Here is a 25359-nt window from a genome sequence, read left to right as displayed (position 1 = left end):
TTTATGAATTTGTTTGTGTTTTATTTTATTTCTATGTGTGAGTTTATGAACTTGCTTGTGAGTTTATGTATAAGACTACAAGTGAAGTGATGATTTTGTTGTAATTTTATTTGTATATTATATGATGTGTAGATTTGTAGAAGGTGGCCAACAAGATTTTGGTATATAGCAATTTTTAATGCTAAAATGGTCATGGAAAGGGAAAAAAAAAATGTTTAAAATGAGAAAAAAAAAATGTTTAAAATGAGAAAAAAAAAATGTTTAAAGTGAGCCTAAAACCGGCCCAAACCCGGCCCAAAATCGGTCCAAAGAAAAAAGCCCAAAAAAAGCCCAAAAAACGCGGTTAGAAAAAAGCGGTTATTCCAAAGCGGTTAACCGCTAACCGGGCGGTTAACCGCCTAGGCGGTTAACCGCTACCCGGTTAGCGGAGGCGGTTAGTAAAATTTACTAACCGCCTAGGCGGTTGCGGTTAGCGGTTTTAGCCACTAACCGCTAACCGCAACCGCTATTTCACCCCTATTTAATGCTATATGCTATATACTAAACAAGTATTCATTTTCCATCCACCAAATGTTAGGAGTAATTCTAGAAGTCTATCTTGTATCATTTTGTATTCTTCAAAAAATGATGCGACTTTTAAAATTATCATTTGATCAAAATTCAATAATGATCGATCACAAGCTCAATGGTAATTTTAAGAGCCACATTATTTTTGGAGAGATACGAAAATAACACAAAAAAGATTTGTAGCATTACTCATTATTAAAGACCAAGTCACATCAATTTGATGAATTCCAATATATGTCATTACTCTAATTATACAACATAAATGATGTTTATTCATCATCATTTATAAAAAGAGAAATCCAAAAGTTTATTTCGAGCTACCACATTAACATTGTTAAATAATTGTAATATAATAAAAAATGATATTTAGCATTCTCTAGTCCTTCTATCATTCTCCATTCTATTTTTAAAAAATTAACCATTTAATTTATAAGACCCATATAGATGAAGGTGTGAATCCAACGAATCTAATAGTCAATTTAAAAAATAAATAAATGAGAGAAGGATGGGAGAATCCTAAATAGAATTTAGCATTATCCTAATAAAAAATAGTTAAATAACAGAATATTAGTTATGAGGCACGTGCCTGGAGACATAAACCCACAGTTCCGAAATTCAAACACCACAATTGAATCAATGTAAATCCTTCGTTCCTGTGATCCTACCTATCTCATCTCACTGAAATCCATCCAGGAGGAAATTAAACCTAGGTGCTTTATTGGGATTTCATTGAGAAACTTAAATAGAAGTACTGTAGTAGGACACTTTAGGCAATTTCAATGATAATCAGTACTATCATGGGAAGCATCAACAAGCAACTGCTAATCAAGAGACTCAATGCTACAAAAGGAAATAATACTCTTATGACTAAATACTACAGACTCACTGCCATAAGAAGTAAAAACTGCTAAATGCATCATATAACTTTATTTATGAATTTATAATGGGTAAAAAATCCAAAAGACAAACTCAAACTAGCACTTTTTTTTTTTTTTGATAAGTAACTCAAACTAGCACTTAAAACCGAAACCACGAATCTAGAACAAGGAAAACAAGACTAGTACCGGTCAATCAAGATAAAGTCATCACTATCGAGAACCTTAACATCTTTTTCTCCAACAAAATTCTCCCGGCCAATTTCGTTCACCAGATTCACAAATTCTACCCTCTTTGCCAGAGAAAGAGGTACATATGGGAGCCTGAAAACTGGCCTTACAACTCCAAGTTGCGCGAGAGCCGTGTTTAAGCCAATGGGATTTGGTTCATGAAAAAGCCACTTAATCAGAGGCATGAGCTTCGTATTCAGTGAAGGGTTCTTTCCTCCAAAGATGAGTTCCCGCATTAAACCTGGAGCCAAGTTGCTAGCAACAGAGATCACCCCAGTTGCCCCATGGCTCCATCTAGCATCATGGCACTCATCATCGTTGCCACTCCACACCACTATACCGTTCTCTGTATACTGTTCGACCCGATCATTTCCAGTACACTCCTTCACGCCGGCAAAGTTAGCACTCTGGGCTACAGTGTGAATCACACGTGGGGGAATATCTTGGCCGGTCCGTGAAGGCACATTGTATATGATAGTAGGGCCCATGGATAGAACCCTTTCGAAGTGAGAAACCATGCCCTCCAAGGAGGTTTTGCCATAGTAAGGATTAATGTGAAGGGCAGCATGCATTCCAACAGCAAAACCCTGTTCAGTGGCATGAATTGCTTCCCTAGTAGAATTGCTTCCGGTGTTTCCAATTACCTTAATAGATCCACCAAAACAGTTAACCGTGTGGCCGATGAGCATAATATGTTCATCCCAGCTCATCAATTGCCCTTCACCAGTGGTGCCACCAACAATAACACCTTCAACACCATCGACAATCTGCATATTCACCAAGTCATCATATGCTTCTAGATCGAATCTACCATCAGGTAGGTATGGAGTTTTGATTGCTGTTATCAATCTAAGAGACTTTATACTCTCTGTTGATGTCCTGCAAACATAGGAAGAGAATACTTACATTCTATTGCACCAATTCTCTCAAAAAGAGAAGTAGATATTTATCATCTTCACTTTTCAACACCCCACAGCTACAATACACCAACTATTACTGTGAAAAGAAATTAAAATTTATCATCATACTATTTGCTGACAAGGCTAGATTTGTTAACACATAACCATACACACCAATTTACACCATTTGCACACTGCGTGACAAGTTACTCCATATTAGTTTTTGCAACACTCATCAGTCTAGCTTTGGATATTTTATACGCATATATAGATACATTTCATATGATGCCTCGGTTCCATTCGCATAATTCAAGCTTTCTTCTTTTATAAAAAAATTAAAAAAAAAAAATCTTAAGAGCCCCATGACATACAGATGTTATTGAAATGTTCTATAAGCTTTTCTTTGAGAACCCAATCAAAGGCAGAGAGCTGTTTCCTGTCAAACTCTTAAGTTGGCACACACCCACACGTTTCAAAAGATTAAGTAAAGATGGCACAACCCAAATATTTTGATATGAAAATGCATCAATACAGGAAATATAGATCGATCATTTACCTATTTTTAGATTCCAAACTGCGCATTGGAAGATGGAAATTAGGTATTACAGCAGCTCGCGGAGACCTCCACTTAGCATTCCTAGCTCATAGCAACAGAGGAAACAACATTAACAAACCAACCAAAACAGAGTTTGTGTTAGTAGCATCAAGGCTTAAGAAACCTCGTACTAGGATAGATCAGATTATTAACCAACACAAAAAGGAAAGGGCTCCAGTTTATTTAATTAATATTTAAAACCTCACACCAGATAAAAATCAACTTTTAGTTTATTAATAACAAACAAACAAACAAAACAAAACAAAACAATTTATTAAATTAATCAGATTAACCTCTTATAGCTATCGCCATAGTTGAGACGCGGAGAACACAAGCTATAGCTCTTCAACGTAGCCATTTCTTCGCCTTCAGATAGCGAGCAAACCCGGATCCGAATAACAGGTTGGTCCGACCCGAATAGAGGTTGGGAAAGAAACGCGACTGGATGCAAAAGGAGAGAACGGGGGAGGGGCAGAAGTGAGATTTTCAGTGAATCGTGAGGGCGATAATGGTAGTGGAAATGCGGGTGGTGAGGATCGTGGAGCCCGGTGTTTGGTTGAGGGAAGCGAGGAGGTTGGCGAGGCGGGCCATGTACGTTGGATTGTGGAGAATGAGTGGCGGATGATGGCTGGAGAGGAGAGGGCAATGGAGGCTGCGCTAGGGAAAGAGTACCCTGTGTCCTTAGGGTTTTGTTTTGTTGTACTGAGCCAGGCTGTGAGCTGTTGCCCAGTCACTCGGATAGCTTACTTTATGGGCCTCCTTCACTAACGAAACATCTGGTGATGACGCGTGTCACAAACTTCACGTCGTCTCTTTTTTGGGATGAAGCAGTGCTATTTTTCTTTCCGGATAAATTTAAAATTAGTCTATTTGATTGGCTTCATTTATAAATCTTAGAAGTACGAAAAATAATTAAGAGATTCTTGAAATATGCTAAAATAATAATTTAATCATTACAGTTAAACTCTGTTAAAATATTTAACGGATTTTGTTAATGTGACACATTAATACTAATAAAATAATGACATGCATTACTTTAAATAAAAAATATATAGTCCCTAATGGGTAGTTCAATCGGCTGTAGACCACGCCTAATGAAGCGTAGGTCACTAGTTCGAATCCCCCCTCCCCCTTCCCTTGTGTGGACATGTCAAAAAAAAAAATATATATATATATATAAATATATAAAATTTTAAAAATTAATTAAAATAAATAAATAAGAAAGGGGTGGCTGAGAATTTGGGTGCAAGGGGTCTATGGGATTTTGTTCCCACCGGAGGAGGAGGTGAACACACAAAAAAAAAAATTAGAAGCTCAGATCGTTAAGGTTATCACAAAGCCCAGATCTGGTTGGGTGCAGGCATCCATCATACTGACACTTTGTATCATTTTATAGGTGCCGAAGTGTCACATTAACGAAATTCGTTAAATGTTTTAATATAATTTAATTGTAGAGTGTAAATTGTTATTTTAGCCTATCATAAAAACCTATTAATTATTCTTTATACCTCATGAAATGATTTGTAAATTAAACCAACCAAATTTTGCATTTCCTTTTTCTTTTCTAGTCTATTTATATATTTTTTTTCAAATATACATTGAATGCGTAACTAAGACCCACTTTTTTCAACCCAAAAAAAAAAAGAAAAAACCACTTGAACAAGAGATGAACAATAATTAAAAGAATAGCAGGTCTCTCTTCCAATTTTATCTTTTAGATTTCCGTTTTTAATCTCATCTTTATCCCTTTAAATTTTTTAAATTAAGAATAGCATGTCTCTTTTCCAATTTTATCTTTTGGATTTCTGTTTTTAATCTTATCCCTTTCATTAAAAAACAAAAAAAAAAAATTATATTTTAAAAATTTGTCTGAGGCAACGTCCCGAAATCAGCAAAAATAGAAAGAAGAATGCTACACTTACTCCAATTTTTTTACGCCATTGGTGAAAAAATTGTTCAAAGAAGTTAGAATAAGCATATCATTATTTAAATAGAAAAGTATGGTAAGTCCAGGCTGGTATGATGGGCTTCCTATTGAAACCCAACGTGAACAACGATTAATGTTGTGAGGTTTGGACATACCCAAATTTGAATTGAGTAATGTTATTTAGTAGATTATTATATGATTGTTATATAATTATAATGACTTGACAATAAATATTAGTATTTAGATTTTTTATATATATATAAATGCTTATCCAATAACTGATTTTTACTGTCACGTCAATAAATTGTATTAACAGTCTACTAAATAACATTACTCATTTAAGTTTGATGACACATCGACGGTTTGCCAAATAATTTTACTCTAAGTAATACTATTTAGTATATTGTTATATGACTGTTATACATATTGATGGTGTAGTAGTTAAAATCAACCTATATATATGTAGACTAAATCTGCTCATGTAATGCCAATAGACTAAATCTTATAATCATATTAGGATAATAATAAGACTCGATATACTTAGCAAGTACATTTACGTAAAGTCTAACCATAAAAATGACAACAATTATATATGACTGAATCTTAAAAACGTGTCTAATAAAAGAGTGCAAAACACTTGGTCAAAGAATACCTAAAATAAAAAAAAAAAGTCATGTCATGTAATGATGGTCCCTTGTGGTCTCCTACTTTTCCAACATTAGTGTTGAATGTGGGTCGCTTTGGGCACTTTGGTAATTTGGGATGGCGAAGCCCATACTTTTAGGGGGGATGGGCATTGATGATGGATATTCATAGGCTCATAGGCTCATAGTATATGTGAAGGTTGTTATCGTAAATTAAGTCGCAATATGAAGCCAAATCCCTTCTTGGCGCCTTTGAGAATTTGTAATGCGTTCCCTAAACTTTAGCCGCTTTGTGCCCTTTCTCGTGATAGCTTTTGCATTAAAAACAAAGTCGCTTTTTACGAGGTGAATTTTTACAAGGTGAATTTTTATTTTTATTTTTTCTTGAAAAAATGGTATTATGTAATCTAAGGTAAAAGTTTTTTTTTTTTTTTTTTTTTGAGTGTTTTATGTTTCAATTATTTGTTAATATTTTTATTTTTAAAAAAAAAAAAAAGAAAGAAAGAAAGAAAGAAGAAGAAGGAGAAAAAATATTACCAAACAAAGCCAGTTCAATGATGTATGCATTGCTAATGTATGTGGTTTGTTCATTACCCAAGTGAACCTTTTTAAGATTGGATTCATGTACCTTTTTTTATATCTATGTATGTGTTTAATATCTCTGCACGGAAGATCCGAATCGCCTATATGTACTTGGGTATTGTTCGAATTGCTAACAATTTAAGCAGTTCTTTGACAAGCATCATAATTGATTAAATCTTACTTATAGTGCTGGCTCAATAAATTTGAAGGTTTAAAGCAACAAATTAAAGTGATATTTTTTATATTACCAATAATGCTATTATTTGATAGCTTCCTTAAAACATGAAGAAATTGAGATATGGAAGTATAAAAGGTAAGTAAAGAGAAGCAAAGAAACCCTGAGAAAAAAAGTGTGAGCTGTCATTGCTCTGATACCATAAAAGAATGGAGAGAAATGATTTGGTAAAGCTTGCCAAAACCGTGTGTTCCGTTAATGAAAAATGCTTTGTTTCCTCTTCTAGTCCTTCTTTCATCCTCTTGCTTATTAAAATCATCATTAAATATGCGGGGCTCATGTAGATTCTACACATGACCTTATAAATCCAATAATAATTTTGAGAAGTACGAAAATGGATAAGGATTTGAGTTACTGTAGATATGTACAACACTAAGATCAAAACTATATATATTAAAGGTGTTAACACGGTCCGATTTTCCAATTTTTGGACAAAATCGAGACCGAAATTGGGGTACCCCGGTTCTTGGATTTGGGAAACTAGAACCGGGAACTGGGTGCCGGTTAACCGGGGTCCCGCTTACCGACCAGTTCCCGTTTTTACCAGGTCCGGTAACTGTGTTTTTTTTTTTTTGAAACCTCATGAAAAAATTGTTTTCTGAAATGAAACCTCATGAAAAAATCATAAGGTTTCATTTCAGAACCATTTAATCACCTTAATATCAAATTGACAAATACCCAAAGCTTAAAGGAAAGATAAATTTATCTTTAAAAAACTGTTAATCCATTCAACCAAACTCACTGATACAAAACTCACCAAGAAAATCATTAAGCACAAAAAGCAAATCTTCAAAAAATGAAGCACATAAAAACAAACTAACCAAAAAAAAATCTATACCATATACAAAAAGTGGAGAGGAAGAAGAGAAACGGAGGAAAGATGAGAAGAAGAGGGAGAAGAGAAGAAAATGGAAAAAGAAAAAATGAGGAGAGAGAGGAGGCTCTCGGAGGATGAAGAGGAAGAGAAAAAGAAAGAAAGAAGGAAAATAGAAATGATGAGAAGACACAAATAACCCTTTTAATTTAACTATGACAAATAAAGAATAAGGTTTAACCGTAAATCTATACCATCATATAAAAAGTAAGTGAGGTGCAATACCCAAAAATCCGGTCAAACTAATTCAAAATTCATTATTTCCTTACCTTTGCGTATTAAAAGACAAAATAACCCCAAATCAAATTCATTATTTCCTTACTAATTAAACTGGGTGAGCTTAATACCAAAGGGCAAAATAATAATTTGGCACCATCAAAGAAAAATCACTGTTATAGAAGTATTGGCTCTTTTGTGTATATATATATTAAAAAATAATTATTATATATAAATGCACTCGGTTTCGATTTCCCGGTTTTCACCGGGTGCCCAAAACCGAGACCAGTTTTTGGTTTTTTTACAACCGGTTTCCCGGTTCCGGTTCCCCGGCAATAATAATGTTTTAAGGTCTCTAATACAAGATAACATTATCACTCTATATTGATAAGATTACAACTAGAACATATAGTATAAAGCTTATGCAACACCTGGTATCATGCAGTTGTGGTAATTAAGAGGCTGATGTGGATTTATTTGAATTGGTGAGTAAAATTTGCCATATTAAATATTGACCACCTATTTTTTAAGGAAATGTGTCATTATTTTTTAATAACATAGAAGCCGGATCTTGTTTCTCTTGTCCCTCTGGTTTCTCTCGTTTTCCAAATTTCATCTTTGATCTCTTATTGTCATTTTCGATTGGGAAGGAGGGAGGAGCTCTGACTCCTCATTCTTTGGTGCCACCACTTTAGACGCACCGGTTTTGGATACTCTCTAAATCAATAGCTTATTCTTCATTTCGCATCTCGATTTCTATAGATGATACCCTCTTTTAGTATGTGGAGACTACCATATCTAGTTGCATACTTAGATACGGTATCCCTTACGCCTTCATCGTCAGCTACCTCTCTCTACGGATATTGCTGTCATGCTTCGCTTAAGTAGCTCTGATACAATCAATTTTAATACTCTTTTCCTTGTTGTGGTCTCCAAGCTCGCTTGTTGGCAGTTGGTTTTGTAACATGCATATCTACCTTTTGGTGTGAAGATTCAAATTGTCGTTCATGGCAGCCTTGTTCTCCGTTGTGGAGCCAAGTGTCAAATGGACCGTGCCAACTCGTTGTCCCATTCCCAATAGTCTTTAGGCTTAGGTTTTGTGTGTTTTGTTGGGTTGCTCCGCTCTTATTTTGTGTTGTTATGGGTATTGTATTTCTCCCTTTCCTCTCGTCCGTTTGTAATTGCTACCAAATTCTAGATGTCAAATGATGGTTTCAATATTAACCATTTAAATTGTCTTAAGAATTATAGTACTACTTTTGAAATGAGTTAGTACAGTGGCCATGTTTGCTTATAGAATAATGCTCATGTCTTTTTTGTATCATCTTAAAATTAATATAACTTTCTAAATTATCATTAAATTTATAATGAATGATTATTGAATTTTGATAAGATGATAGTGTTTTACCTATCTATATATGTCTTGATTGCCTAGCCTACCAAGACTACAATGTTTTTACGAAGCATTCTTTCGAATGGCCAATTCTAAAAGATATGGTGGTGGGTGGATGCCACGAAATTGACATATTGGCTAAGAAAAAAACCCTTTCTCTTGGTCGATGAGGTAAGAGCCTTAACTTATAATCTACTATGATGTTCAAAGTGACAGGACTTCTATTGCCTGTAAATGTAATGACTTTAATTTTTATTGTGATATCTAGAATTTTACTTGCAAATAATAATAATAAATATGTCGCCTAGATATTTAATGCGGCTTATCTGTCTGCGTCTATCTGTTTAGAATTTTAATTTCAAGCTCTAAATGAGTAGTAACATAGTACCAGATTCGGTTACGAGTTACGATGCTGTAAGAAAATACCATATCATATATATAATTTTAATTTTTTTTTGTAATAATTGAAATTTAATTTTACTCTCCTTATTTCTCATAAAAAAATTATAGAAAAAAGAGTAATATTATAAGTCACTCTTGTGTCATTCTAAAGATGATGTGACTTTTAAAATTACCATTAACCTTGTGATTGATCATTATTAAATTTTGATCAAATAGTGATAATTCATCAATGAAAAGTTCTAGGGAGCCAAATAAATGAACCCAGAAAAATTTATAAACTGACATGGCAATGGTTTTTAAATTAAAAAAAAAATGCAGTTTTCTCTCCCTTGTCTGCCACTCACGGTTTGTCACGTCAGTTTGAAAATTTCTCTAGGTTCATTTGTTTGGCTCGGTAGCACTTTCCTTCATCAATTAATGAGACTATAATGATTTTTCCTTAAAAAAAAAAAAGAAAAAGAGCCACATCATTCATAAAGAAGTAATTCTAGAAGTCCTTCTTGTATCCTAAAAAAATGAGGTGGCTTTTAAAATCACTAATTGATCAAAATTTAATAGTAATCAATCACAAGGTCAACGGTAATTTTAAGAGTCACATTATTCTTAGAGGATACAAAAGTAATACAAGAGAGAGTTGTAGCATTACTCATTCATAAAGTGATATAAGATAAACACAAGAGTAACTTCTAGAATTACTCCAAAAAAAAAAAAAAATATATATATATATATATATATATATATAACAAATGTTACTTTCAAGATAAAATTTGTTATTGACTCAACCTAAAAAGAAATAAAAAAAGCAAGGGAGGAGCTGCGCCACTAGCGCACTACAGAGCCGGTCGGCGCTATTTTAGTCACCCACGATTCCACGAAGGAAGTCAGTTCTCAGACACAAATATATATTTTACTCCAAACGGTAAAAAGCACCAAACGCAGAATCGCAGGACGAGGAGTAACCGTGTAAAACAGTACAAGATCGATGAAGGCATTCTCGTAATTTCACCCACAGGGCCCCATACTATAAAACCCAGGTGGACCCTCGGCTCTGCGATTCCTCTCTCTCCTCTGTCTCCTTCCACACTTCGTTGTTTTCTGTCTTTTGGTTTGAAAATCACAAGCGCTGCTTTGAAACCACCGAACCTCCCCCCCCCAAAATGCGACGCACATTCATGCTCTCCGATTCTTTCTGCTTGGTTAGTTTGAATGGAAGAGAGAGTGCTTGAGCTTCGGAGGAGAGGATAGCAATTGGTTTTTGATGGCTTCAAATGCATATAGAAATGGCGCTCACAGGGGAAATAGTAGCATGAAGCTGGATCGGCAACTCCCGCCGGCGAACCTCAAATCTTCGTCGTTCAAATCCAGGGTTCCGCCGTCTCAGTCCCCGGGATCCGCTCTCCGCCGCAGCAGCCCCGCCTCTTTTGCCTCAAAAGGCAACGACGGAGGTGAATTTCATTACAAACACGATCCAATGCACAACTATGTATATCTACTTTTTTTATTTCTTGCAATGCGATTTCATTTTGTGTGTGTGTGTTTTTGGGATTACTGCGCTATAATGTACAAATGTACTTGAATTTGCATGAGCTGTGAAAGTTTTTGAATTATTAGAATCTTAAGAAATTCCAGAACTGATTTTACAGCTCAATTTGTGATTATAGCTCTGGTATTATTTAGGTACGGTTCTGGATTGTGGATTTAGAGCTTTTTATATGCTTTGCAAGTAGTAGAGTTCATTTTCATGGAGACAACCAAACACTCCCTTAGTTTTTTCTTTTTTCTTTTTTCTTATCAAATTGTTGAGGATTTTAGAAGTGTTAATAACTTTTGAGTGCTCCAATTCTTGCTCCTTTCTTGTATAGCCCTTGTCTCAGGTGCTAATTGTTCACACACACATATGTATATGTATGTATGTATGTGCGTAAGGCGATCTCCACATGCATTGACTAAATGGAATTTGTTGTTGTGCCCTATGTTTGTGCTTTTTCCTGGACAGTTCCGGGAAGAGTTCGAGTGGCTGTAAGATTGCGACCACGAAACGTGGAAGAATTGGCGGCTGATGCGGATTTTGCTGATTGTGTGGAATTGCTGCCAGAGGTGCTCCTAGTGTCATTCTAGTTACGATTTGTGGATTCTACATGTGACTTTTAATTCTTGTATTTTCAAAAATGTTCCCATACTGATGTTTTCTTTTTTCTTTTACGTTTTGAGCTTTCTGCTATTTTATTGCTTGGTTGTGGTGCCATAAATGATTCTGGGATTTTGCTCTACCTCAGCTTAAAAGATTGAAACTTCGGAAAAACAATTGGGATTCAGACACTTACGAATTTGATGAGGTGCTTACTGAATTTGCATCCCAGAAGCGCGTCTATGAAGTTGTCGCCAAGCCTGTTGTAGAGGTGTGTTATTTTTTGGTACTTATATTAATTTTTAGAGGAACTTCCCTACTTTAGCTGTGTTTTTTTTTGGTTCGTTGTAGCTGATTCATGTACCCATTACCTTCTAGTTGTATTACTTTATTACTGGGAAGTGTTCACAATATTTCTTCACATTAAGGTTATATGAAACAAATCTCCTGTCATATGTTCCTACTATTATATCTTAGATATTGTGGAGCAATCTAATATCGCGCCCTTGGCTTTTATAGAGTGTTCTGGATGGTTACAATGGGACTGTTATGGCTTATGGTCAGACTGGTACTGGGAAAACTTTTACTCTTGGACGGCTGGGAGAGGAAGATACATCTGATCGTGGAATCATGGTTCGTTCGATGGAGGATATTTTTGCAGATATTTCTCCAGAGACTGATTCTGTCTCAGTCTCGTATTTGCAGGTTTCTCTAGTTACATTGCTTCATAAAGAATACTTATATTCACGATTCTCATTCATCATTAATGTTAATATTGAAAACTTGTTTTCAGATTTTAATCTCTAATTTCATCCTGTTTACAAAATGTCTGAAATTTTTATTCTCAACAAAATGTGTAGCTTTACATGGAGACTATCCAAGACCTGCTCGATCCTGCAAATGATAACATTCCTATCGTGGAAGATCCTAAAACTGGCGATGTTTCTGTACCCGGGGCAACTCTTGTAGAAATCAGGGACCAACAGAGTTTCATGGAACTGCTTAGAATAGGGGAAGCTCATCGAATTGCTGCTAACACAAAATTGAATACTGAATCTTCTCGTAGTCATGCTATTCTGATGGTGAAATAATTTTATCTGTCTATTATACAATAATTTTCAGTACATATTTGTTTATGCTCTTGCATCAACATTTCGTGATATACATGTTGTAATTATTTGCATTGTTCTGCATTGCTTAATGGAAATGTTGATATATGTAAATTCCTTACTGCAGGTACATGTTAAAAGGTCTGTCATGGGGAGAGAAGACATCATTTCCAGTGAAAATGGTGACCCTCCTCACTTGGCCAAACCTTTTAAGTCGCTTGTTCGGAAAAGCAAGTTAGTTGTGGTAGATCTGGCAGGTTCAGAGCGTATCCACAAGTCAGGTTTATACCCCGACTTATGATCTCTTTCATCAGTCACGCGGCATGTTTATTTGGTTGTTTGACCAGTAATTTTATAAGTAGCTGCTTCTCCAAGGCATGTTGTGTATGTTCCACCCAGTGTCAACAATATGCTAGTAGGCTCCACCATGGAGGTTAGCCTTCTTTGGGCAGAGCGGGGTATTTATGCATTCCCATGCCTGTAACCGTAACATGGTTTAAATTTCCGTGCTGGAGGCGGATTGTTGTGTTTCAGTTGTTTGGAATGATTGAAAAGTCAATGCATGTATATGGTGCTGAAGGTGCTATTATGACATGGATTTGTTCAAAAAAATTCATGACTTGAAGAGAGCATCTCACCCTCTCCCCCCCACCCCTGCCCTCTTTTTTCTCAAGCAGGTGGCACCCTGCTTGCTTGTGGCTGTAGAACCCGACATCCTACAATCAAGAGTGATTAAATGTCTACAAAAGCTTCACAAGTTGGAGTCCTATTCATGTCTGTTAATGAACTTTTCACGCGTAGGGGGTTTGGGACATTTAGTGCACAGGGCCTTTGGAGATGGATTATTGTGAGTCCAGTAAAACACTTCCCTTAGGCTACTTTCATTATAGCGAAACTTGTGTATGAAAATGAGATGTAGAATAGTACTACAAAGAAAAAAAAGGTTTATATTCTAAAAAGCTTTTGTTTTAGATGGAAATCTCGCTAGAAAATAGAATCTATTTTTTTCATTAAGCAGTGCATGACGGCTGGATCTGCTGGATGATATCTAAGGGTATTAGGTCCTTGTATGAAGACATCTGTGGGTGGGTCCCTCTTTTTTCTGAAAGAGCCAGTAAAAAATGAGACAGCATTCTATTTATGCATCCCTTTGTATTTCCTGCCAAACAAACAAAGCTTTAGAGATTACTGGTATGGAGATTCTCTACTAGTTTGTAAGCACGGTAAGGTTTCAAGTAGTTATGATTAGACTTGGAGTTTAGGCATGAAGTCTCTAACTTAGTTTTACGGTTCTTATGTATAATTCGTGAGGGTTTTTCTTCACCATCCAACGATTTCTGAAATTCTTAAATGGCTTTCAGCCATACTAAAATGTTTTAGTACATCAAATTTTTTTTTTTTTGTATGAGTTCTTCCTGTCTTCCACCAGAGGATGTTTTCACATTTTTACATCCAGAAAACTGCACTGTTGTTGCAATGGTTTAAGGGCCTTATATGGCTTTTGATGAATTTACTTTATTTATTCCAATGTGTTTATGAGTTTCACTCCTTAGTTATATAGTGACATTATCTCTGTCCTTTTACTGGCAGGAAGTGAGGGACATATGTTAGAGGAAGCTAAGGCTATCAATCTCTCTCTTAGTGCATTAGGAAAGTGCATAAATGCTCTAGCAGAGAATAGTCCTCATGTTCCAGTTCGTGATTCAAAGCTTACGAGATTGCTTAAAGATTCATTTGGAGGTGAGATGTCTTTCATATTTATGTGACTATGTGCTTAGACTTTGATGGTCAATTTTTTTTTTTTTTTGATAAGTAATTCAATTTTATTAGAAAGCTTAGAGGGATGCAACCCAATTACACAGGGAGTATACATAAGAGACACCCAACTAGGGAGAGGAAGAACACAAATCTAGACACTCTTAAGAAATTAGAAAATAGGGGACTATTGTGAGCAGCCATCCAAACACAGAGGGATTTGAACATAATAGCTTTTAACTCGATCATCGAACTCTCACAATCTTCAAAATTCCACACACTGCATTTATGCCAAAAACACTACATTAAGCACATGGAACCATTCTCCAAACTTCTATGGCTTCCAAATTGACCACTCCAACTAGCCAATAGCTCTGCCATCCGTTGGGGCATGACTCACTCTATACCAAATAGACGGAAAACCGAAACCCACATCTCTAGCCACCTCACAATGGAGCATAAGGTGATCAATGGATTCCCCGCTCTTCTTGCAGATACAACACCAATTCATCATGATTACATGCCTCTTTCTCAGGTTATCCAAAGTCTATGTATTTCCTAATGCAGCCGTCGAAACAAAGAACACTACTATTGCTCCAAATGCTTTTGGAGTGGCGTTCTTTGTTTGGATGGATGCGTTAAAAAAGATGTTGACTTTGGATAACCTGAGAAAGAGACATGCAATCATGATGGATTGCTGTTGATGGTCAAATTATTATATGAGATGTTAACCATGATTCAAATGTGTACATATTGACTCAAAGTTATTCAATACACCTTTTGGCTTAATACTTATTTTAGCCTTCTCTGACATAATGCCAATCTTTATCTTCATTCCAAGTGGTTCTTTCTACTCATTTTTTTCCAGCATATTGAAGCTAATTACAGTTCCATAACTTTTACTATATGTTCTGTTTCACATTGGTTATTGTTTCATAGGCACGGCGAGGACGTCATTAATTGTGACTATTGGCCCATCCCCACGCCATCGAGGAGAGACTGCAAGTACCATACTATTTGGACAAAGGGTAAGTTCTTATTTTTAGAAGGGCTTTAAAGATTTAGCTTCAAAGCATCTAATATGCATCGTGCTTTCAATATTATTTGTAACTTCACACATATAGAGCTACTCATGTTCTATGCTAATTTTTTTAGATAGGCACTTTGGCTGATATGTTATTATTTAGAGCTTGTTTAGGATTGCATTAAGGAGCTTAAAAAGTGCTTTTAGTACATAAAAAGTTGTGCCAAGAAAAAATGGGTCCATTTGGTAAAAAACTTAAAAGTCCTTCTTTGAGTTTTTTGCTCTAAAAAGCCAAAACGCTTTGGGAAAAAACTTGAAAATGAGGCTTTTTCTAAAAAACTATTTTTGGCTTTTTTTTTTCAATAGATAAAAGCTCTATTTTCTAACACAATCCCAAACAAGCTCAACAGTTACACATTGTTTAGATCATTACAATCTTTTTCTTGTTCTTCCCATTTCTTTCTTGATATCTTATTACTTCATTTGGTTCTTAACCATGCCTAGTGTTTATCTTGATATAAATGGAAACTTTGTTGAGGGTTCATATTAAATGACTAGATGAGACATTATTGGATGTGTCATCTTTCACAGGCTATGAAGGTGGAGAATATGCTGAGAATTAAGGAGGAATTTGATTACAAAAGTTTGTCCAGAAGGCTTGAAGTACAACTGGACAAGCTCATTGCAGAAAATGAAAGGCAGCAGAAAGCTTTTGAGGATGAAGTTGAAAGAATAAATGTAGAAGCACAAAATCGAATTTCTGAGGTTGAGAGAAGCTTTGCAGATGCATTGGAGGTTTGTTGAATTATTTATTTGAACACTCTTTATCTGCAATAAATTTTGAACTGATTTTCTTTTTTTTTTTTGTCAAATGCATATGTATACGTGGGTGTGTGTACTTAAATCATGAAATCTGCCATATATATTTTATGCATCAGACTAGATAATGGTTGATGGTTTAATGCTAATGCCTGTTCAAATGAGTTGAAGAATGAAAAGTGCAAGCTAAACTAGCTGGGTTCTTGAGGGTCAACTCACAGCCCTGGTGGATCAAATCCAAGTATTTTGTGTTGTTTCTTTGTTAAATGTTGTCGTGCTGGGTTTGGCCTTCATTTGGATCTCAAAAAGAACAAGAGAAAGAAACAGAATGCATAAAATGCTCAAGAAAGGAAGCCATGTTAGAACATTTCTTTTCCCTTCTTGTCCGCAGTTGCAAAGGTTCCCGGAGCCTTGAAGTTATTTAGTTTTTAATTTCTCTTTTATTTGGCTATGTGTGTAAGTATCATTGTTTCTTTCAGAAGGAAAGGCTAAAATGCCAGATGGATTATATGGAATCAGTCAAGCAGCTGGAGGAGAAGTTGGTGTTTAATCAGCAAAAGCATGATCGTGATGGCTTCACTGATGATAAATGTATTCTACAGGTACTCCCTTTTAGAAACCATTTTTGTTGCTATATTGTGGTTTTCTTGAAGGAGTCTTGTGTCAATTGTTGGTATTAGGTAACTTTTTGAGACAACAGACATGCATGGTTTTGTTTAATTTGTTTACTTCTATGTGAGTTGACTGGAAGGGTCTGATTCAAAATCAGCTGAGTTCAGTCTAGTCTATAATAGGAGGCATAGTGCACTGCTTTTATAGAGTTAGATGGCTCATTGCACGAGAATGAAGTTTTGATGGTTTTTTTGTAATGGAAATGCTTTGGTATAATTGCCCTAGTTGGTTTAAAAATTTACTTTCTGTACACTGATCTGTTGACTTATTTTAAGATAATCATTATTTATTTTTATTTTATTTATCATGCAGGTGCCTAGGTTTTCTGTTTCCGAGGAAGTTGTTGAGATCAGAAAGCTCCTTGAAAACGAAACTAACCTAAGAAAGGTGGCTGAAGAGGAGGTGAAAAATCTTAGAAGTCAACTAGGGCAACATCCACCGTTAGCGGTATGGTTTTACCTGGATCACAAAGTTCTTTTGTACCAGCATCCTCTGGATTTCTTCGACTTCCAAGCATGTAATTGCTGGTATATAAGGTTTTGTTTTGATGTACTAGGCAGGTGGAGATGCAGAAATGCTAAAGCTTCGGAAAATTCTGGAGGACGAGGCTCGTCAGAAGAAGAAACTTGAAGAGGAAATTATAATTCTAAGAAGCCAGTTGCTTCAATTGAGTTTTGAAGCTGATCAGGTATTTGATTATGAATGTTAAGCTTAACCTTTAGGCTTGATCTAAAATCTGTTTGTAGTTTATATGTTGATATTACCATGATTCTTTTGCTTTTTACTCCGTTATGGAGTTATTTTAGATTTTAACTGTCCACGTCATATAAAAGCTTTATAGTTTCACTGTTTGTGTGAATCCTGGAGTTTGATAACAGTTTGAGACATAGGGAAGAGTATCAGGAAGAGCTCACTAGATTTTGCCAGATATCTGCCTCCTTAGTGAACTCTGAGAAAAAAAAAAAAAAAAAAAAAAATTGAAAGTGCTTCTTTGTGTTAGAAACCCCCCTGTTTAGCGGATTGAATGGTTTAGGTTATTCGTGATAATGATTATGAGTATTATTGTCCCTCCTTTGCGTACATGTGTATTTATGGAATTTTTTTTAATACTATTTTCTTTGGTTTATGTTTATAGATGAAAATGTGTCTTGACAGAGGTGGGACTGGAAATGCATTCGCGGGTCTAGATTCCTCCATGTCTCCTGTTAGGCATTCCCAACTCAAAGACTTGGGGAATGGACAGAAGGCATCAATTGCAACCCTCTTTGAGCAAGGTAAGGGAGGAATTTGTGAAAATTAATGTCATTTGGATCTTATATAATCTTTCTATTTCTTATTTTCTTTTTTCTATCAAATAATTTGATAGTTGGATTGCAAAAAATCTTGACACTACTTGAGTCAGAAGATGCCAATGTACGGATTCATGCTGTGAAAGTGGTGGCCAACTTAGCAGCTGAAGGTAGGTAACTTGGCTCTCTTTCACCTTGTTTTCAGATATTTGCTCACATGTACTATCTGTTTCTTGTTGTATAGCTAGCATAATCTAGATTGAATGGTTATGTTTCTGTCAAGTTTTATTTGTATAACTAACTTATGATATGGTCTGTGTGTGATCACTACTGTCTGTGTGTGATCACTACTGTGCCTTGTTGAACTCGGTTGAAGGTTCCTTACAATGGCAAACTGGTAGATTAGTCATGGAAAAGGCCAAGTTGCCCATTGTATAGGTTTTCTACTGGTGACAAAATAAAAAAGTAAATTCTTAATGAACTTTGGTAGAGGAGAATATTTACCCATTTAATATTGCTGTAGTTATTGTTCAGTGAAGGCACAATCCTTTTTTTTGTGCAGTAGACTAAAATTTTCTTAATCACTACCATTTGAAAATAAAAGGTAACATGTGCAAATAGAGTTGCAACTACTTGCTAATCTTTATTTCTAGAAAGGGAAAATATCAAAATCACACCATGTGTTCTCAGTCATTATCAAAGAGTTCCTTGAGTTTTTATTTTTATCACATAGACTATTCCCTCCCCCCCCTCCCTAAACCTCCATGGCCGTGGAGAGATGTTTTTCTTCTCCTTTCCTTTTTTCTGGTATTTTTTTCTTCTTTAGGGATAATTGATATTTCATAAGCATTTTGTTAGAAAAATTTACAGAATATGAAGGGAAGGTTCTATTTGATAAATTCTTAATCTGCAGGGATCTATAATTGAAATCTCAAGAAATTTTTTGATAATGACTGAAATCACAGGGTGTGATTTTAATATTTTCCCTTTCAAAATTTTGTTTTCCATTTGAAACTCTAATTTTGTAGGATTTTATATACAACTCTTGCTTGGTTAGTTATGATTCTTTTCTGGAGCAAATCCAGTTGAAGGATAATGAATGAAGCCAAAGATGAATATGTTTCTTGTAAGAGACATTATCTCTGCTGTATTTATTATATACTATGACCTAATACGGGTTCGTATCCGAATCCCCCAACATGTGATCTGTAACTTGATGAAAGGAGTGATCTTATAGTATGGACTTTTCATTTTCTCTTGTGCCCTGCTCGTTACCTCATTGTCCATGATGTACACGCACATGCGCAAGGCCACACATGTTATGACCTTTTTGGCTTTCATCTGATAAGGTTGTGTCAGAGTAATGGTCAATCATCTCAGGATCCCTAAAAGTCCTCTAAATTTCCAAATTAATTCTATATCTTAGCATGCCTACTATTGTTATTTTTTAGATGTATTTCTTGTATTTTTTTTTTAAAAAAAATTATTGTTAAAAATGATGTGTGCTCCCATGCAAAAAGCAGAAGCTAACCAGAAAAAGATTGTTGAAGCTGGTGGTCTTTCTTCCTTGCTGATGCTTCTTAGAAGCTTTGAGGATGAAACTGTGCGCAGAGTAGCAGCTGGTGCAATTGCCAATCTTGCCATGAATGGTAATTTGGCATTAATATTTTTTTCCTTACGTTTGAGAGGGCTGGAGCTCTATTCCTTAGTTTGAGTTGTATTACCATTGTGCTGGCATTTGTTTATTTGGGTAATATCGGTTTTTCTGTTCCTTTCTGTCATAGCAGAAGCCAATCAAGAACTTATAATGACTCAAGGGGGAATTAGTCTTTTATCAATGACAGCAGCTGATGCCGAGGATCCTCAAACCCTACGCATGGTTGCTGGAGCTATTGCTAATCTATGTGGCAATGGTATACTGAATTTCTTTCGCAGTGTCTCTGTTATGTTTTTGACCATTCATGCCATTTAGCTTATGAAAAGTATCTGTTGGGAACTTGGAAAGAATTCTTGGGCACTACATCAATCAAGAAGCGTATTTGTTTTAGCACCTTTGCATTAAAGGAAGGGATACTTTAGGTAGTATGACAAAAATGTTTACCATTATACTTTCCTATCTTCTACCGTTTAAAGATCTTATTTTTATTTTCTATTGTTGCTTATAAGATATATGGAAGGTTGCCTTTACCTAAAATTCTCTCTGCATCACTAATTTTTCTCGTGTTTCAAGTTAATAATAATAAAATCTAGTGAATGAAGATAAATTTTTTGCTGTTAGTTTCCAAATATTATGGTGTGAAATATTATTTTTTACTTGTTGAACCCTTTTTTTTTTCTTCTTTTTTCTGCTGAAATTTGTTAAGAAGAAGAATCATGGTCTGGAAAATTGGAAGAGATAGGTTAAGTTGATCTTGTTGATGCCTGTTGTCCTGTTATATAAGACTTTATAGAAGATCGTATTGCCATTCTTCAGTATTATACTGGTTTGAATGTTTTGTCCTCACATTTCCTGTATGCTAGTTTTTAAATCTAAATCATTACTTGCTGATAGTCATTTTCTCTCTTTTTGTCATTTCCCTATCCCCTTTAACCTATAGATAAGCTACAGATGAAGCTAAGGTCTGAAGGCGGTATTAAGGCCTTGCTAGGAATAGTGAGATGTGGGCATCCCGATGTTCTATCTCAAGTTGCACGTGGAATCGCCAACTTTGCAAAATGCGAGTCCCGATGCTCTACTCAAGGTATGTGTGCCTCAATTCATCACAAATCATTATATAGTTCTTGAGTGTTGACGCGTCGAGAGTTGTTGTCTTCCCATCACCTGTAAGTGGTGGTAAATGGAATTTGATAAATATTCAACCTGATTGATGTTAAGTGCATCGTGGTCATGCAATTTACTAAGTTGCTTATTGGTTGTCCAAAAATGAATACCCAAATGGTTGAATGAAAAGATTGTCTTGTTAGCCCAATTTTTCTCTTGTGCATGTTGTGTTTTGAGGTCATTTTCACAATTTCCTACTATGTGTAATGTTATATGGCGCCTCATTTTAGGGACAAAAAGTGGCAGATCTCTTTTGATAGACGAGGGTGCGCTTCCATGGATTGTACAAAACGCTAATAGTGAAGCTCCACCAATCAGGCGTCATATTGAGCTTGCACTCTGCCACTTGGCACAGCATGGTACGTACATGGACTTGTCTCTTCTTATTGAATAACTTAGATTTCTTGTACTTGTTCCTTTAAAATTCTGGGTTTTTGAAGTGCAGAAGTAAATGCAAGGGACATGATTAGTGGAGGTGCCCTCTGGGAGCTTGTTCGTATCTCACACGATTGCTCTCGAGAGGACATAAAGAGTCTTGCCCGTCGAACATTGAGTTCCAGCCCTGCCTTTCGATCTGAAATGCGACGGTTACGGATGGAGTTTGATTAACAGAATAATGGGCCTTCTCACATCTAGCTGGTGAGTGTGATGTGCCGAATCTTCTCATAATACGGCGGCGTATAAGCTCGGTTGAGGAGGGGTTCTTACACCCCCATCTTCTACATATATAAAGGGGCATCCCATAAGATATCCACTCGCCAATTTTGTGTAAAGCGTGGGTTGGGTCCTGTAATCCATGTTTTTAGCTTCTTTCTTGAGCATCCATGATTGTAGCTTAACGGAAAAGGGAGAGAGAAAATTTTGTTCTTGAACGAGCGAGTCAAATTGGTTCCACCTACAGTATTCTGAAGGGGGACAGACTCAAAAATGTCCAGCGCATTTTCAAAATTGTACAAATTGTTTTCTATTGGCAATGAAAATCAATATTGTATAGCTTTGTTGGGAGTAGACATTTTGTGCGAGACATTTGTGTAATGTTAATAATAGAAAGCACGACCAATGATATCATGTCATCTTGGGATGGAACCAGAAATTCTTTTCGAGGAGGCGAGAGCATGAAGATAATACCTATGTAACTTAGAGTCTTGTAGTAGTACTAAAGCTTCTTTTCTTTGTGTATTAATTTTTTCTTAGTTTTTTGGTATTTCTCGATTGTCTGAATTTTCTTTTTAATTTATTATTTTGTTATTGCTTCTTACGAACTAAAAACTATTATAGTTATTAAATAACAATTAGATATATTGTAGTATCCAATTAATTAACTTAAGAACCCGTGTGATTTTTTTGGTCTATCTCAAGTTCTTTTATTTTGGTTGTTTTGGTACCTTAACTTAGTTGATACCCATATGGTAATGTATTTCACATTGTCGAATCGTCAACTGACTGACTTAAGACTCTGTTTGATTTCCTTAAAAAACTTATTTAAATTAGAAAACTCTTTGGACGTAAAATGTAAAAGCTTATGCATGCTCTCTTGGAATGACTTCAATATGTTAAAAGGAGATTTTGAAATTTCAGGAAGTAATATTCATTAACACTTCAATATCAATAGAATTCCTCAAAGAACTCCTCAAGGCAATTTTAGTTCTTCATGTCGAAAACAAAGAATTAAACAAATGAAAAGGAAAAATAATCATGTAATTATCCTACCTTATGAAATTTTCACACAGTGTTGTGTTGCTAAAAAGGATAAAATTGGGTCCTTTATGAGTTTTTAAATGAAATTAGGGTATTTATCATAGGAACATAAGGGTTGAGTCATAAGGGGCCAAACAACACATGAGCTTTGTGTCCTCGGCCTCCTGATCGACAAATTATCAAAGAATAAGTGGGTCTACAAGTTGAGGCAACACTAGGATGGATCCATATGGATCAATGCATTGAGCAGTATTATTATAATTCACGGTTTGTATTCGACCAACAATGTGGTGTGGATATAGATGTTTAACCTTGTCATCAAACATGCCACTGTCCGAATTGTTCTTGCCCTAGAAATGGTTTTCAATTGGCACATTAGACGTACAGGTCGATATATCAAATGCGTTTCTTCATAGAACTCATCAAGAAGGTATTTATGGATCCACCACAACGTTTTATCATCAATATATACCGATTATCCTAATTATGTTTGCAGACTAAATAAGGCAATTTATGGGTTAAAACAAGCAGCACCCGGCCCCGTGCACATATGAACTCTTCAGCCTTCATCTGACGACTCTTTCAAAGATAATTAACTACGATAGATAATAATTATCCATGCACATACACGTACGGTCGATAGTTTATCAACATAACATCAGTAGACTATATATAGATCAGATTATGTTTGTATTTTGAATGTTTCAGTCTTGTAACATGATTCAATCTCATAACTGTACCTTCTATATAAGAGTAATACAATATACGGTTTTGGTGAGTCTAACCAAACCACATACAAATCTTTCACCATCTTAAGTGGAATAGTAAAAATTAATTAAGGTTGTTCTCATGAGGAAAATGCTGGACAAGCTCAGCTTGAACCAGTCGGCAAATATGGGAAAAGTGACACAGAGAAGGAGGCGAAGGAATCCACCAGCCCCTTCTACAACCGACAATTGAAGTGGGATAACCCAATAATCTCCTTCTTACTCATCGGGCCTTGGATCGGAGTAAAGACAACTTATTTTTCCTGTGGACTATTGGGCCGAGAATTGTTGCTTAAATCTGGATTCTGATATTAGTGTTGGGTGGTCTTGGACTTATCTCAACCCCAAAAACTAGTTCAAGATGTGAAATTTTTCTTACACTTATAAACTGTCGACCAATCCCTTCCACAACCGATGTGGAATAACTTGACATGTTTGAATCGTGAATTGTAGCACTGCCATAGATTGGCGTTTCAAGCTTTCAATCATTTCTCAGTTTTTTCTTGAAAAACAAAATCAAGCAAAAGTTGACCGTAGTTATATAGAAATGAAATCCTAACATTTCTATTACCCACAATCATTTGACTGTAGTTTTAAGAACCAAACGGTGCTCATCATTAATTATGAAACCTTAAAGGTTATCTTATCTCAAGCACAGTAGACATGGTCCACGCAATGATAACCTCCAAGTTGCATTACTTTTAAGTCGCTTACTACGCAAAAATCTGCCTTATATTATATCAAAAGCCAGATGCCGGTTTATATTTGGTTTTGCATGAAATTTAACGCAAAAAAAACCAAAGGGAAATGAAGTAACGAAAGGAATTTGGTTTTGCATGAAACTTAACAAAGAAAGAAGGAACATTGAATGAAGAGGTGCGAGATAGAACTGCTATATATAAAAGGAAACCCTCCACCCGGGACTCTAAAAAGAAGCTCATGAAAATCTATATATAAGAGGAGGAAGATTACAAAAACAAGTAAAAGATCGACTTTTAAGGCAAGTAATGAAGAGATCGAGCCTAAAAAAAGTGTGTGTGTGTGTATATATATATATATATATATATAAGATGTTTCTACAATTATAAAACTCTTTCTATTTATTTAGTTTTGATGGGGGTACTGATATCAATATCAAGATTTTCTCTGATGATGATGTTCACTGAAAAAGATCTCTGAAACTCTGATCATTAGAAGATATAGACAAGTACTAAGAAAAAAAAAATGAAAATCCAAAGAAATTCTTTTAAAAGAAAAAAAAAAAAAGAAAAAGAAAAGAAAGAGAGTAGTAAGGGATATGCGGGCTGGAACTGGGCATGGGGGAGTTCCACAGCAGAGAAGCAGATGTTTGGCTAGGGTTTCAAGGAGCAAATCCATTCCATAATCAAGATAAAATTTAGTTATATTATACTTACCTTTCTCATCTGTTGAATCACTCCACCCCTTCCCTTTATTTCTCTAGTGCCAATGAGAGAGAGAGAGACTTTAACGCTTGCTTGAGGTCTGTTTGTTCTGGTTGTTGCCTCGAAAAGGAACTTTTTGCAGAGCAGAGCACGTGTGACCCAGTATCCAATGTTCATCTCTGCAGCCTCCATAATAAACCCTAATTTTTTCACAGAGAGAGAGAGAGAGGAACTCTAAACGTACAGTCACCATGACCTTATTATCTTCAAGTTAAGATTTTTGCCACCTCCTCCACTAACCTTAAAACAATCACCAACTTTGTTGAACCTGCTATATATCACATCAATACAACTTTACAATAATTTTTAGAATGTGGGAAGTGAAAAGGGAGGTCTGGTGTAATCATGGTGTTGAGCAAAAAAGGATCAATATC

General features: G+C 35.5%; 2 protein-coding genes across 2 annotated transcripts; one reads left to right on the top strand and one right to left on the bottom strand.

The window, feature by feature from the left end:
* Nucleotides 1-1465: 1465 nt before the first annotated feature.
* On the bottom strand, nt 1466-3864 carry DHDPS2 (dihydrodipicolinate synthase). The gene is made up of 3 exons (XM_059603019.2): nt 3461-3864; nt 3129-3209; nt 1466-2552 (listed from the first exon to the last, which is right to left on the bottom strand). Exons 1-3 carry the CDS (start codon nt 3523-3525, stop codon nt 1625-1627), a joined length of 1074 nt encoding a protein of 357 aa, XP_059459002.1. The 5' UTR covers nt 3526-3864; the 3' UTR covers nt 1466-1624.
* A 6556-nt stretch (nt 3865-10420) lies between these two features.
* Nucleotides 10421-22143, top strand: ARK2 (armadillo repeat kinesin 2). The gene is made up of 19 exons (XM_059602683.2): nt 10421-10885; nt 11437-11537; nt 11717-11839; nt 12088-12273; nt 12429-12650; nt 12805-12958; nt 14268-14417; nt 15372-15460; nt 16048-16251; nt 16755-16877; nt 17260-17394; nt 17504-17635; nt 18083-18221; nt 18314-18406; nt 19760-19885; nt 20024-20149; nt 20834-20977; nt 21288-21416; nt 21503-22143. Exons 1-19 carry the CDS (start codon nt 10699-10701, stop codon nt 21664-21666), a joined length of 2727 nt encoding a protein of 908 aa, XP_059458666.2. The 5' UTR covers nt 10421-10698; the 3' UTR covers nt 21667-22143.
* The last annotated feature ends 3216 nt before the right edge of the window (nt 22144-25359 follow it).

Source organism: Corylus avellana, chromosome 6 (assembly GCF_965113065.1).
Source record: "Corylus avellana chromosome 6, dhCorAvel1.hap1.2, whole genome shotgun sequence".
NCBI lineage: Eukaryota > Viridiplantae > Streptophyta > Magnoliopsida > Fagales > Betulaceae > Corylus > Corylus avellana.
Note: the sequence above shows the minus strand (reverse complement) of the source record. Positions and strands in the feature narration are given on the sequence as shown.

Excerpts from the sequence above, each read along its gene's own strand:
- ARK2 (XM_059602683.2), top strand. The coding sequence starts at position 10,699 with ATGGCTTCAAATGCATATAGAAATGGCGCTCACAGGGGAAATAGTAGC. Across the intron at positions 10,886-11,436 it reads CTCAAAAGGCAACGACGGAG|TTCCGGGAAGAGTTCGAGTG; the intron begins GTGAATTTCATT and ends TTTCCTGGACAG. Across the intron at positions 11,840-12,087 it reads TCGCCAAGCCTGTTGTAGAG|AGTGTTCTGGATGGTTACAA; the intron begins GTGTGTTATTTT and ends TGGCTTTTATAG.
- DHDPS2 (XM_059603019.2), bottom strand. The coding sequence starts at position 3,525 with ATGGCTACGTTGAAGAGCTATAGCTTGTGTTCTCCGCGTCTCAACTAT. Across the intron at positions 3,210-3,460 it reads TATGGCGATAGCTATAAGAG|GAATGCTAAGTGGAGGTCTC; the intron begins GTTAATCTGATT and ends GCTATGAGCTAG. Across the intron at positions 2,553-3,128 it reads AGTTTGGAATCTAAAAATAG|GACATCAACAGAGAGTATAA; the intron begins GTAAATGATCGA and ends CTATGTTTGCAG.